This window comes from Glandiceps talaboti, chromosome 7 (assembly GCF_964340395.1).
Source record: "Glandiceps talaboti chromosome 7, keGlaTala1.1, whole genome shotgun sequence".
NCBI classification, from domain to species: Eukaryota; Metazoa; Hemichordata; class Enteropneusta; family Spengelidae; genus Glandiceps; species Glandiceps talaboti.
In genome coordinates this window covers 10159778-10173892 of record NC_135555.1, presented here as the reverse complement: position 1 = coordinate 10173892, position 14115 = coordinate 10159778, and the positions used below count along the sequence as shown (strand labels likewise).

General features: G+C 38.8%; 1 protein-coding gene across 1 annotated transcript in view; it reads left to right on the top strand.

Annotated features, from left to right (window-relative positions):
• Nucleotides 1–824: 824 nt before the first annotated feature.
• LOC144437896 (uncharacterized) overlaps nt 825–14115 on the top strand; it is a 34582-nt gene continuing 21291 nt past the window's right edge. Inside the window, exons 1-4 of the mRNA XM_078126927.1 lie at nt 825–894; nt 3773–5391; nt 7488–7733; nt 8378–8470. Coding sequence (XP_077983053.1) covers nt 825–894; nt 3773–5391; nt 7488–7733; nt 8378–8470 — 2028 coding nt within the window. The remainder of the gene's footprint in view (nt 895–3772; nt 5392–7487; nt 7734–8377; nt 8471–14115) is intronic.

The window sequence follows — 14115 nt, the reverse complement described above, 5'->3', positions numbered from 1 at the left end:
TGGTTGTTGGTGATTTCTCTACTCACATCGATGAGCGAGCAAGCATAGTTGAAATCATGGAAAGGTAAATATATGAGGCGAGTTGATTTCTTACATTAGCTTTCATAAGATCAGTTGTTACTTGGTGAAACATTCGTGGTCTCAGCCTTTTGTCACAACCGAGGTCTCTTCATGGTTGCTCAGTGCTAGTGTCGGACACAAATTAGATGCTCAGTGTTAGACTCAAAATAGATGCTCAGTGTCAGACTCAAATAAGTTGCTCAGTGTCGGACACAAATTAGATGCTCAGTGTCGGACTCAAAACATGCTCAGTGTCGGACACAAATTAGATGCTCAGTGTCGGACACAGATGCTCGTGTCTGACTCAAATAAGTTGCTCAGTGTTGGACACAAATTAGTTGCTCTGTGTCGGATACAAATTACCTGCCTTCCGACTGAACGTAACACAAATATTCAAATTAGTGCATGTAAAACCGTAACAACAGTTTTCAACGCTCTAATTTGGCTGTTACTATGGGCGTAGTCATGGTTGCTAGGGGTATTTGCATACTTTTTTTGAATGTTTACTCATAAAAAATGTTTAGGGTCGCAGTGAAAAAATAGGTGGGGTAACCGGAACCAAACAATTTCTTTTTCTTTTAATAGTTAATAATAGGCCTTAGGGTTACAAAATAGATTATATAAAAAGTAAAATAGTTTTTGTCGGATGAGAACTAAACTAAACGCGAAAATAAAAATTCAAGTCAACATTTCCGACATATCGAGCCCTCTAGTGTGCACTGATGACATTTGTTTGAGGAAAGAAATAACACTCAGCATATAAAATGGCGAAGAGACGGAACTTGGACCAAACGTACGAGGAGTTCCTCGCCGAATTGGACTCAGAAATGAGAGGTAACATAAATATGAATGCGTAATTCTTTACGAATCGTTATCAAAGGAATACATTGTGGACGTAATAATGTTAAAGAAGCCGATTCCGCGAGATTTATGCCGTACACGCGGTTTTAGACACCGCAGACAGTGTGTTGTGCCATGGATGTATTATCACTAATACATATCCATGGTTAAGTTGTGCGCAGCACATGTTGTCAGTCAACAGGCGTTTTCGTTCGTTCGTACGCGTACGTCTAGTCTGCGAAGACGCATAGTGTCACTTCAGATGTGAAGCACTCGAAGAACATAAATAACTATAGAACATAAATAACTATAGACTAATGTGCAAAAAATGAGAATTACTGTCAATGTTTTATTTTAGGCCGAGTCTGCTGACAAGCGCTTGTCACCAGAACAATATGCTGCTGACAAGCGTGACCTTTGACATCCATTATGATGTGTTTCGGCGTCAAGTAAACGTTCTTATTACCCTTGAAATTGATTGCACTTTATCACTTTATCAAACACCATCAGTTCTTAAAACTGTTAATTTACGTGTGATAGCTCCTGTTTTTTCCAACAACCGCGAAGTCCGTCGCGTACACACATGGCCATGGCCGCATATGTGATGTAGTACTACGTACAACGTGTAAAGGTAATTAATCTAAAACAACTAAAGTTTGTTGCATCAATAACATTCATTATTGTGAAGGACAGGTAAAACGCGTATAGTTTTTGTGGTGTTGCATGGTCTTTTTACTTGTTTTATCCCATGTGCAATGATGGCCTCAAAGTAATGACATTTGACCTGAACAGCTGACGACAGCTCACCGGCCGCGCAAGTTAAATGCCGAATCGTGAAATAAACATTAAATCTCAAGTACTATTAAAACTGGGGTGGGAAACTTGAAACTACTACAGGAAAACGACTCGGTGGCGGTGTTACTCCATTCCAGGACTTAATTGTGTCAAAGGTACGGGTCAGTAACTACTAGCGCACATGTTGACGTCGACCAGGCTGTAGTACACACGTACACCCGGCGCTTGTCACGAGAACAATATGCTGCTGACAAGCGCTGGTCACCAGACACTCCGTTTATTTTAATAATGGAAAGGTCGTAGGTGCACTGAACCTTTCACCCATCTCTGATGTTTATGTTGATTTGAATGTAGGTGTATATAACTCTCAATTTCTCAAAATCATGAAAATGCATATGATTCAAATGGCTAACTTAGCTACTATCACATCTTGCACTGGACCTTGTTCAAGTTGTCGAGGAAGTCACAACATGATTTAATACTATGTTGTAAGTGTTGGCGTGTAGAGTTCAAGTTTATTCCATATTTCACTGAGAAACAATCCTTACGTAACTCATTTGTTTGTTTATTTATTACATCCGAAGTTTCGACCAGGAGCTCAGCTTACTCAATATTACAGCTGTACAGATGGGGAAATTGCAGATTTTTTAACATGAAAACAAACGAAAAAAAAAAACCAAACCCACACCAGACTGACCAACAAACTTGGAAAGGAAACAATGCCAGTTGATATTCAGAAAAAAAAAATTGAATTCTTTTCTCTTTTCAGTTGCATCAGAAAGAAATTGTTGTGACAAGTATAATGAAAAAAAAAATGTTTATTATTTGAAGCAGGGTCCTGGGAAGTACATGGTCACTTTTTTTGAGGTGTATTGTTTACCCAACAAGATTGTTGCATTTTATGCTCACATTCCAGCCAGACAAGAGATAGTAGGTGACATAGGTGCAGGTGTAAAACAATCACCTACATACAACCCCCCCCCCCCCCCCCCCAAAAAAAAAAAAAAAAAAAAAAAAAAAGGGAAGAAAGAAGCTACTTCTCTCTTACAAATGAAGAGTTCTACTAATTTTCAATTGTAAATTACTGTGAGTCCTGAGTCCTGAGTCCATGTCCATAACTTTTATCCATCAAAATTTGTATAAATACACAAAACCATTTTGTTGTTATTTACACAATCCTTCAAGGCATATCATGTTTTCTGAAGTGAACTGTAAAGTAATCTATAGCATTTCCATTGGGACAGCTAGGACATGAAATCTATCAAGTTTATCAGCCCCCTCCCCCATACAATTTACCCAGCTTTAGATTGTGCAAGAGCTGTCATTGTAATTGCTACATATAGAATGTACAGTGCTGCTAAAATGCACAGTGGCTGATTTGTTCACTACATGTACATGTGCATACCTCTTAAATTTCAAATGGCCTGCTACAACTACACCCTCAGCATTATCAATAACAATAACATTGACAGGGACTTTACCTTAACATCAGTGGTGACCTTGAGATAAAGCTGTTGACAATGAACAGCTCCAAGAATATGGTAGCCAAGAAAAATAATAGCTGCATTAAATTAATGTCCAAATAATGTACATGTATTTCCAATTGAAAGACCTTTCTATAAGCTAAAAATGAAGACCAAGAACTCAGTCCATAATGCCGTTGCAGTGGGAACCATCCAGTTTATTTTGTTTTGAAATTGTGTCCCAGTGTTAAATTTACTACATTGAACCAAGCGATATGTACCTGTATTTATCCAAGTATTAACCTTTGCATATGGGGTTGATGGATGATAGTTGTATATCCAGTTACACTGCTCATTTGTACAACCATGAAGGAAGAGTTACCAGAATTATTCCCGGCAATATCAAGAAGGGTTTGTATCTAATCTGGCTAAACCATTATAAATTAATTGTTCCATGCACATTTTGTCCTCATTACACAAAGTCAAATATTATTTGATATTCCTGTGTCACACATAGCATTATCAATACGTTTGACTATGTGTAAAGAAAGATGTGTATGCAGTCATACGCTAACATTGCTTCATTAACTTATCCTTCTCTTATATAATTGTAGGTCATGAGTTTGGTCAGCGTCGTCATAGTCAAAATTTACCCAGAGAAGACAGAGGTAATATCCTCGATTCTGTTCCAAAAGAACTTGCCCAACAGCTTGGTGAACAACTAATCAATATAATGGCTAAAAATAGTCAGACAGGCCGGAATGTGTCACAAAACCAGCTGCAGCAATTGATGTCAATGATGCAGCAACAGATGGACAGCCGAGTGGCATACCAAGATCAAGACATGGCCGAAAGACACGTACAATCCCACCCTCCTCCTGATATTTCACAAGAGAGATTTCTCTCTCCACAACCTGAAACATTACAGTATCAGCAAAGAGTCGATACCAAAGATCAGCATCAAGAACAGCCATCTCGGTTTGAAATGATGCAAAGAATGCAGCAACAAAAAGACTTTTTAGAGCATATTCTTGCTCATGGCAATTTAAGTAGGGCCAATACTTCTCGTTTGAGAGACCTCATGTCTCAGTTGTCAGAGTATGAAAGTCCACAAAATCAGGAGGTATTTGATTATGGCCATGGCTCACAGTCACATGATCGAGGTAGTGAGCGCAATCCTGGTGAAGATGGTAACAATAGTTCAGAGTTGAAGTCAGTAAAACAGATGATGTCGTTGATTGAGATGAGGATTGCAGCAGGAAATGTTGATCCAATTACTATCCAAAAGTACAAGGATACTTACTATAGCCTTAGTAAACAGGTTGAACTCCTTGAAAGACAAAACCAAGACAGGGATCTAGGTCTACGTAATCCTCAAATGCTGTCACCAACAACACAACAAACTATTGAACAAACCTTTCCCCGAGATATTTCTAGTGCTGTAAGTCCTCAAATGATGACAAATTATGGGCTTGATAGCCATAAATTACAAGAACATAAGGAGGGGAAAAGCTCAGAAAGTCATCGTCACCATTCACATGAGAGACACTCTGGGAGTGGTGGCCGAGAACGACAAGAGCGCAGCCGACAGCAAGGGGAAAGCTTGAGAAGTAGTGGTCTTCGACGGGAAGAACGAAAGCAACAGCAAGAGAAAAGCTCGAGGACAAGTGGCCATCAAAGGCGAGAACGTGGCCAACATGAAGAAAAAAGAAAAGGGAAAATTGAAGAAAAGAGAAAAGAGAAAATCGTAGGAAGCAGTGACAGCCATAGGCAGAAACAAAGACAACACAAAGAGGTTAGCTCTACCAGCAGTGGCCAGCAATTACCACACTACTATGGACATATACAAGAAGGTACGCAATACTTACAGCCTAGTGTAGGGATCAGTGCCCACCAATGGCAAGAGCAGAGGCAACAAGTGATCCCTCTGAAAGTGTCATCTAGTCATGACACAACTTTCAACCCTGGTCCAGGATTATTAGGGGAACCTCCTACTCATCTCATCCAAGCAAGCCAATTAGGTATGGCTGATCTTGTCCCTGGAGTCAATATGCCATCAAATGTGCAATCTCAAATGCAGATGATGGTGCCTGGAGTCTTTAGTCAATCTGCTGTACAACAGATGTATGAAGGTGGAAGCAATCGACAACAGTCCCGAGTTGGGACTAAAAGGTCAGCACAGCCTGAAGGAAAGAGTTCAGTCAGTGATTCTAAGAGACGACGACAAGATCGGGTACAGTCACATTTTTACTTCTTCTAATTTTGGTTATAAAGTTAACAGATTTTAAGTCCAGGAACCGTACATATACTGCCAGTAGACTTCTAACATAGAAATCATATAATAATCAGAATCATAAATTGGACAGACCCGTGTATGCACATGTTAGTCCCTTCTTATTTTTGTCAGGAAAGTTTTCTAAAGTATGACGACCTAGTTTTGTGGACTACTTTTCAAAGCATTTCAGACTTATTCATACCTCATACCATTCATATCATTTCATATGTGAAAATTACCCATATTGGATGCGTGCTTTTGTGAAAACTGAAACATTTTCACATAGACAGCTACCAATAGGGTAATACCACCTTGTTACTACCCCAAACTCTAATATGCCATAGTATTCTTGTTATCAAAAATATGAAATGATGTACAAGTCTGCCGTTTGAATTATCTAAATGATTGACCTGCAATGAGAGCCAGTATAGTGGGATAGTTGAGCTTTATTTTAAAATGTCTTCCCAACATCTAGTGATACAAGTTACAAATGAAAACAAAGTAAAACAATTCTTTGGAAGCAAGTGCCGAAATTTTTGCTGTGTTGTCAGTATTGATATGTCCGCAAACATTTGGGATTCGTGTCCAAGAATCTTTTGACACTATGAGTATGTGTAGTTATGAACCCAGAGTCTACGAACTACAAGGGGTATCAGGGGTGAACAAATCCACTGGTCTTGGGTCCGGGTCTAGCGATTTTTTTTGGGGCGGACCACACAAATTTTACCTTGTCTGGTCCGTCGGACCAGTACCTTACTGTTAATAACTGTGTTAAAAAGTTGTCTGAATATACAGATTCATAGGTAAGATTTAATGTTTCACATTAGCGGGACCTGGGACCACTTTCTTTCAGCAGGACCACTGGATTTTTTAAGGTACTGGTCCGGCGACCACCTGTTCACAAAATGATTTGTTCACCCCTGGGTATTCTCTATTTACTACGGTACCTTTTCATGATTTTAATGCTCATTTGCTCCTACGTTTTTTTTTGCATATGTACATGTATTATATGTATATATTTTGTTGACTACTTTCACCCAGGATTTTACTAAGGGCAGTTAGTAGGTAAAATCTCTGAGAATTCTCTGGTCACTTACCAGGGTTCCAAAGAAAATTATGGTTGCATAACTTGCAATGTATGTGAAACTGCCACTCACACCCTTTTTCCTACCAACCTTATTAAATCAAACGATTCAATGAATATGCATGTACATGTACTGCATAACTAATATTGGGTGTTCTCACGTGGTTCTTCTTTAAAAAAAAAGTTGCAAATTGAGTAAGTGGAATATTGTACTGATACAATATGGACATTTGCATCTGAGGATCAGATGATAATCCTACCCAATACAAGAAAGGTGGATAACTTCTTGATTCAAAGACATAATGGCTATGTTTATGCTATAGTGGTTTCGTAGGTGCTCATTACCTTAAATTTAAGCAATCATGACTATTTATGTTCTGCTATTGCGTATGGATGCATGTCTGCTAACTCCCATGACACAGTGTGTTCCCATGGCAAGGACTTGCAATGAACAAAGTTTCAACTTGGTTTGTCTTGGCATTCATATTCAATTTAGGTAAATATAACTTAAGGGAAAATTTTGGAATGATCCTACAGAACTCTAAATTTACAAGAAATGCCTTTATTTCCAGGAATGTGGGTATCTACATTTGTAAGTTGATACAAGATATAATATATATATTTTACAACTATTATACCAAGCTATTTAGAACTAAAAATATGGAATATATACTCTAGTTCTAAGTTACGACAATGCACGTCCATGTCACGACAATGTGTGTCTACGTCATTGGTTCTTGTGTGTTGGAAATTGGAGTCAAAACATTCAAAATTACCATTACTTTCCCCAATTTTTCTGTGATATTACTGGTGCTGGCATAATTATGTTATTCTCCAATATTTTTCTTCATTCAGCCACTGGTGTCACTAGACTCGTAGTGACAAAGACCCCTTAGGTCACAAGTCTTTTCCTTGGCTGAACGAAGAAAAAAATTGGGGATAACATCTAATAATTTGTTTTATTGTATAGCATCAAGCATCCTCTGGAAAGACAAGTCAGGTATCACAGGAAGAATTACCTAGTCTGCTTGACATCAAACCAGAACCACGACGTGATGTCAAGGAAAGAGTGATGTTGGCAGAAAGAAAGGCTATCAAAGAGGCTAATATGAAGCTCCAAGAGGAGAAAATTAGAAAGGAAAGGGCACACCAGAAGGCTATGGAAGAGGCTACAAAGTATTGCAAAGTTTGTAATATCACAGCATATGGAAAGCTGGTAAGTCACCATCTCCGATAAACTATCTGGTGTCACAGTTACTTTGCTAATACCATAGTGCGACCAATGTGACCTGGTTTGAATGAAAATTCACATGTATATGTTAAAATGGAGATTAGGATGCAGTGGTGTAATGAATATCATCAAGTCGTTACCACAAAGGGAGCTATGGTATTGGTACTAGTAGACAATGAAACTTGGTACTAACACACCTCATTATATTTCGTATTGAAGTTTTTGAAAGTTTTGTAACTTCAGAGCTAATGGAAAGCAAATAAGTGACAGATGAACTCTCTAGCCTAGTATTTACCATTCTCAGTGTGTTTGAATGATTCATAACACTAGCTTATGGAAAGCAAGGAAGTCACAGATAGTTACGCCTCGTTATATTTCCAATTAAAGTTTTTGAAAGATTTGTAACTTCAAAGCTAATGGAAAGCAAATAAGTCACATCTAGACTCTCTAGCGAAAGAATTTACCTAATACTGAGTATTTAGTAACCCTGGTAACAGGAGGGAAATAATAGTAAGTGGTTTATAAAAAACTAATTTTGTGACCATTGGCACACCAGAAAGTTGTTGTATGAGTTAATTTCATTTGTAAAAAATTTTGTTTACAACCAATTCCAAATTTCTCTTTCGCAGAGTTTTAAACAACACTTGGCAGGTAAAAAACACATGCAGGCTGTGAGGATGGCAGAGTTGGATTCTAGATATCCAGAACTGGAGGCGATGCCAGTGAGTATACATTTAGGAAGTTGGTTTGTCTTAGTACCAGACTCTCGGGTTGATCAGTATTAAAAATTCAAATTGGTGACACAGCAGGGGACACTTAGTTGACTTTGTACCAATCATTAAAAAACAATATAGAAGCCTGAGGTCTGGTAGTCAAGATGAGGTAGTATATTGTGCCAGATTTGCAATCTTATTCACTGAAACATTTATACAATGTACACGTGTATGTACAGAAAACAACATTTTTAGCACAACTAAACTGAGGTTCAGTAGTGATAATGGCATGTTGAAATGTGTGTGTGTGTGTGTGTGTGTCTATGTGAATGACTTTGTCAAAAACTGCCTGACCGATTGCCTTGAGATTTGATGGAGACATTACTTTTGGGTGTCTAGATGAAAAATTGTTCAAATGAAAACTCTGATCAGTGGTTTTCAAGATTTTTGATCAAAACAGTCCTTCTTTTCGGAAGTCTATGAGGTATGGTTATATAGTGTTACATAATCACTTGGCTAAAGCCCATGGGATGTTCTATTATCCCATAGGGGGGTTTTCATGTTTAAAGTGTGTTTCTCTCACCGCTTGTGTATGTCAGACATTGGATTTCTGTTGTGCACATTGCCATTGGCAGTATTTTTGGTTGGTGTATTTATGTAATTTTTTTTCAGTTTCTATGAAAAGCAGTGACTGAAGTTAATATCCTAATTCTGATTGTCTGTTTAACCCGTTCAGATAACATTTTGACTTCGCACATGCCAGGTTATGGAATGAGGAAATCTTATACTCTCAAACATCACAAAATTTAACATCATCCTCACCTTTCCAATACAAAGGGCAGCCCTCACATATGCTAATTACTGGGGTACTTACTAAAATAATTCGTATCACATGCGAGTACACATTAGATTACTTTCATTCTGTAGTGTTCATTTGATGTTGTCTTTCTACTCACTGAGAATAACTGTCGATTCAAGCTTATTTAACATTTAAAACCCATGTAATAATTGTTTTAGTTGTGTCAATTTGTTATAAAATTCATAGTTTACCAAATACGTACTAATATTTATGGTTTGTGACAATCCCATAATTTTATTTGTTACTTTTTAAGGTAATCGCTCAGCTATCAACTCAACTGATTCCAGTTTAATCTGACACTGTGAAGTGTTTTGACTGAGATCGACTTTGAACTTGTCATTTGAATATATGTCAATTGTCTGTCTGTCAGCAAGCACAGCACACAGTGAGGGAGGACAAACAGGTGTTCCAATGTTTCCGATCCTTACCAGAATATATACACAAGAATTATGATTCCCAACAAAAAAAAATCTTATTTATTGCACAACTCTTTCAAAATTCCGTCGATGTTACGACTGAAAAGCCAAGTAAACAACTTCACCATGTACAGAGCTACTTCTACTGCACTGGCTATGGTGTCAGCTGTGAACGCTCATGAATATTTATTAAAATATGTCTTCATCTTTGACATTGCTCGGCTTGATTTTTCCACATTCAGACTAATCCCACATGGAAATTTTGACTCAATTTTGCTGGTTAGTGGGAGGTAACCGAATCCTAATGTAATCCTCTGGTAATTCTCCGACATCTGACCTATCGACGTTTGCTTTCCATGATTTGATCAGACCAATCATTACTGATTTCCACAATTTACCTCATGAGTTGAAAATGATAAGATTTTATGTCTGAAATGAACCATTTTCATATATTTTTAATGTGAATTAACAGGACACTGGCTTATTCTTATCTAACATCGGTCCAATGTTATAAATTCTTGGTTTGCACAATTCTTACTGATATTTTATCGAACCGATGTTAGACAGGAAAAGCGAATGTCCATAATAATATATGAAAATGGTTAGTATGTTGTTTTGAGTGTGTCTAGGTTACATTTCTGTGTACTGGTATATGCATAACACATTTACAGGCAATGCTTGGCAATATTTTCACTGACTTATTTCCAAAAATATGACCAAATTTAACATTTTTTTCTAGAATCTGTCTTCCACCCAGCAATAATTTTTTCACTCATCAATTCACTTAAGTCTGTGATGAAAGTTTCATGTCAACTGAACAGTAAATTTCCATATGAATGATCTGTGAAGTCAACGATGTATGTTATTGCTGTATGGACCTCACACGGGCATTGCTGGGCCAGCAATTTCTGACCAATTACCTTAATTATTTGTGAGAACAATTGACAGTAGAAGTTGCTTACCATAACATGATGAAGACAGTAAAATACTAGATGCTGCTAGACATGTGGTGATTGTTATGAATTTTTGAAGGTAGTTTTAGCTTTTCCTCATGGATTCATGACAATTGTTAAGCATGTAATAGGTACACACTTTTATTGTGCCCATGGTTAGGGAATTTTCAGACGGAAAGGTGGACCCTTTTTTTGGCTCATGATTTTCCCAAAAGAAGTGAACCATTTTGGTGGCACATCCCCGTTCACATTCGTATGAAAGTATCCTGGGGATTAGACCACTTACATGCAAATCTAGTCTGTCAGTACTTGTTGAGAAGTGTCGCTGTTTGAAGGTACTCGACATTAGCAAAATGAGAGCTGAAACTTTGTTCAGGCATGTCAACCACATAGCATTACACAGGGTTCGCTCGGTTCTGGAAAGCCATGGAACTTCAAAGCCTCTCTGGAAAACCCTGGAAAAATGCTCCCTACCCCTGGAAACCTGTGGAAAATGATCGTGATCGATTGACTTCGCTGTCTGTACTCTAGCCACCCAGTCATATGATTCAGAACACTCGACATGAGCAAAATGAGAGCTAAACCTTTGTTTAGGGATGCCAACCACATAGCATTACACAGGGTTCGCACAGTCCTGGAAAGCCCTGGAACTTCAAACCCTACCTGGAAAACACTGGAAAACCCTGGAATTTCAAACCCTCTCTGGAAAACCCTGGGATTTCAAACCGTCCATGGAAAACATAGGAATTCCAAACCCTCTGTGGAAAACCTTGGAAAACCCAGGAACTTCAAACCCTCTCTGGAAAACCCTGCAAAAATGCTCCCTACCCCTGGAAATCCCTGGAAAATGATCGCGATTGATTGAATTTTCTGTCTGTGCTCTAGCCACCCATTCATATGAATCAGAACACTGGTATGTGAAATAGCAAAACTATTTTCAAAGTCTTTTGCCACGCTGGTGAATCAAAATTCTCGCCAACCCAGACAGTCAAACAATCGTTCCGTGAGATAATTTGCCCACAAAATTATGTGCGTGTGCAGTTGACTGGGCGCTGCAATGTTTGTTTTGATCTTGCGTACTATGTATATTGCTACTGTACTTCGGCTGTCATTTCGGCGACGCAACAATCATCATACATTGTAACAGTAGGTCTGTTAGTACGATTATTGTAACATTGTAACAAGTATCAAGGCATCCTGACATCTCGTCCATGACACAGAATTAGATGTCATTGAATAAAAGATCAACACCCCTGGAAAATGACCAAAATCAATACGAATACCCCTGGAAAACCTGTGGCAAGCCCTGGAATTTTTATTGCTCCAAGTGTATGAACCCTGATTGCAGAAAGTGCTCAACAAAAGCATTCTATAACGACTTTGGAAGATCCTACGGAATTTCACCATCAATAACAAAATAATCAGAACTATTTGGACTGGCTAAGGATGTCAGTGACTTCAGCTGTGAAACACTGAGAAGTGGCAATTTTTCAAATAAGTCTACCATGGCTCTTCTCTCAGGTCAAAAAATGTGGTGCTCCTACATGCTTACTTTTACAACCTTTCATCTTTATGAGTACCAGCAAGTAGTGTTTGCATGTCATATGTAGCAAGAATTCTAAACATGAAAACCTAGTTAGTAACTAAGTATGCTCAAGCAAAAATTTGTTTCTTAGCAGAAATTTATATGATTTACAAAAACCCTTCTCCTAAAGTAAACTGTAGCATCATGCAAATAATCCAAATGTGGTCAGAACTTGTGAATGGTAAGAACTTGCACCAATAGTTACAGAGTGATTTTAACATGACACATCTTGTTTGTCAACAGACATACATGTAGATCGCTTCATCTGGACTTGCATATGGGATGACCACTGAACATTTGCCTTGTGTCAAGGATCAGTTGGCAATGACTTTTGTGAATACAAAACAATACATACCAAAGCATTTACTTTGGCAACAAACAAGGGCAAACAGAGAGACATTTCTGCATGTACTGTTTACTTGATATTTCATCATACACGTAACATTTAACTATAGGTTTTACTAAGATTAATAATTCTGCCTATCTGACAATGTTTTATTGGAATACTTCAATGAATATGTTCATGTTACAAAGGTCTTTTCTGTTATCATACCCAGTCTTCAGTTGATACAAACTGAGCACTATATGACATTGTCTTTATTTGATGATAACGAATGAAAATAAACCTCTCTCCATTCTTCATTCCATAACCATTCAGGCAGGTGCACAGCCGGAGATGCAACAGATTGGCGAGAACCCAAGCCAGCAGGACAACTATGAGAGCAGCTATTTTGAGAACGCAGTGCCCTACTCTGAGGAAACTGACAATTACTATCAATCATGGACAATGTCCAATGTTTCTCATCAATCTCAAGACGTACGATCCAAATCCAGAAGCAGGTCTTACTCACCAAGGCAAAGGACGGTCTCTGGGCAGCATTCACCTGTACCACAGAGGAATTATCAGACTAGAAACCGAAATTCTAGGTCAAGGAGCAGGTCCAGGTCACAAAGACGAGGGAAACATTCGAACCACAGATCATCACAAAGACGTACTAAAGGCAGAAGCCAGCAGTCTCAGTCAAAAAGTACCTATCACCTACAAAAGCAAGCAAGTAGATCTCCAACACCACAGCAGCATTATCAGACTAGAAGTCAGAAATCTGTATCTAGAAGTAGCTATAGTCCACAAAGGCAAGACAGACACCCATCAAATAGATCCCTGTCACCACAGTGGCATTCACAGTCAAGAAGTCAGCGCTCTATGTCTAGAGGTAGCCATAGCCAACCGAGGCAAGAAGAATACCCAGTTAGTATATCCCCAACACCACAATGGCACCATCAGTCCAGAAGTCAGAGTCATATGTCCAGACCTAGATATAGCCCACCACAACAAAGGGAAAACTCAAGAAGTACATCACCGACACCACAGAGGTATGATGAGTCCAGACACCAGAGATCTATGTCCAGAGGTAGATATAGTCCACCACAACAAGGGGAATACTCCAGGAGTAGATCTCCAACACCACAGAGGTATCATCAGTCCAGAAGCCAGAGATCAATGTCCAGAGGTAGATTTAGCCCACCACAACAAGAGGAATACTCCAGGAGTAGATCCCCAACACCCCAGTGGCATCACCAGTCCAGAAGCCAGAGGTCTGTGTCCAGGGGTAGCTATAGCCCACCAAGGCAAACAGAACACTTGCGGAACAAATCCTCAACACCCCAGAGGCATTCCCAGTCAAGGAGCCAAAGGTCTTTATCTAGAAGTAAATATAGCCCACCAGTGCAAGAGGAGTACCAAGTTAGTAGATCCCCAACACCACAAAGAAAACAGCAGTCCAGAAGTCAGAGTCCTATGTCCAGAGGTAGATATAGCCCACAAGAACAAATGGAACACG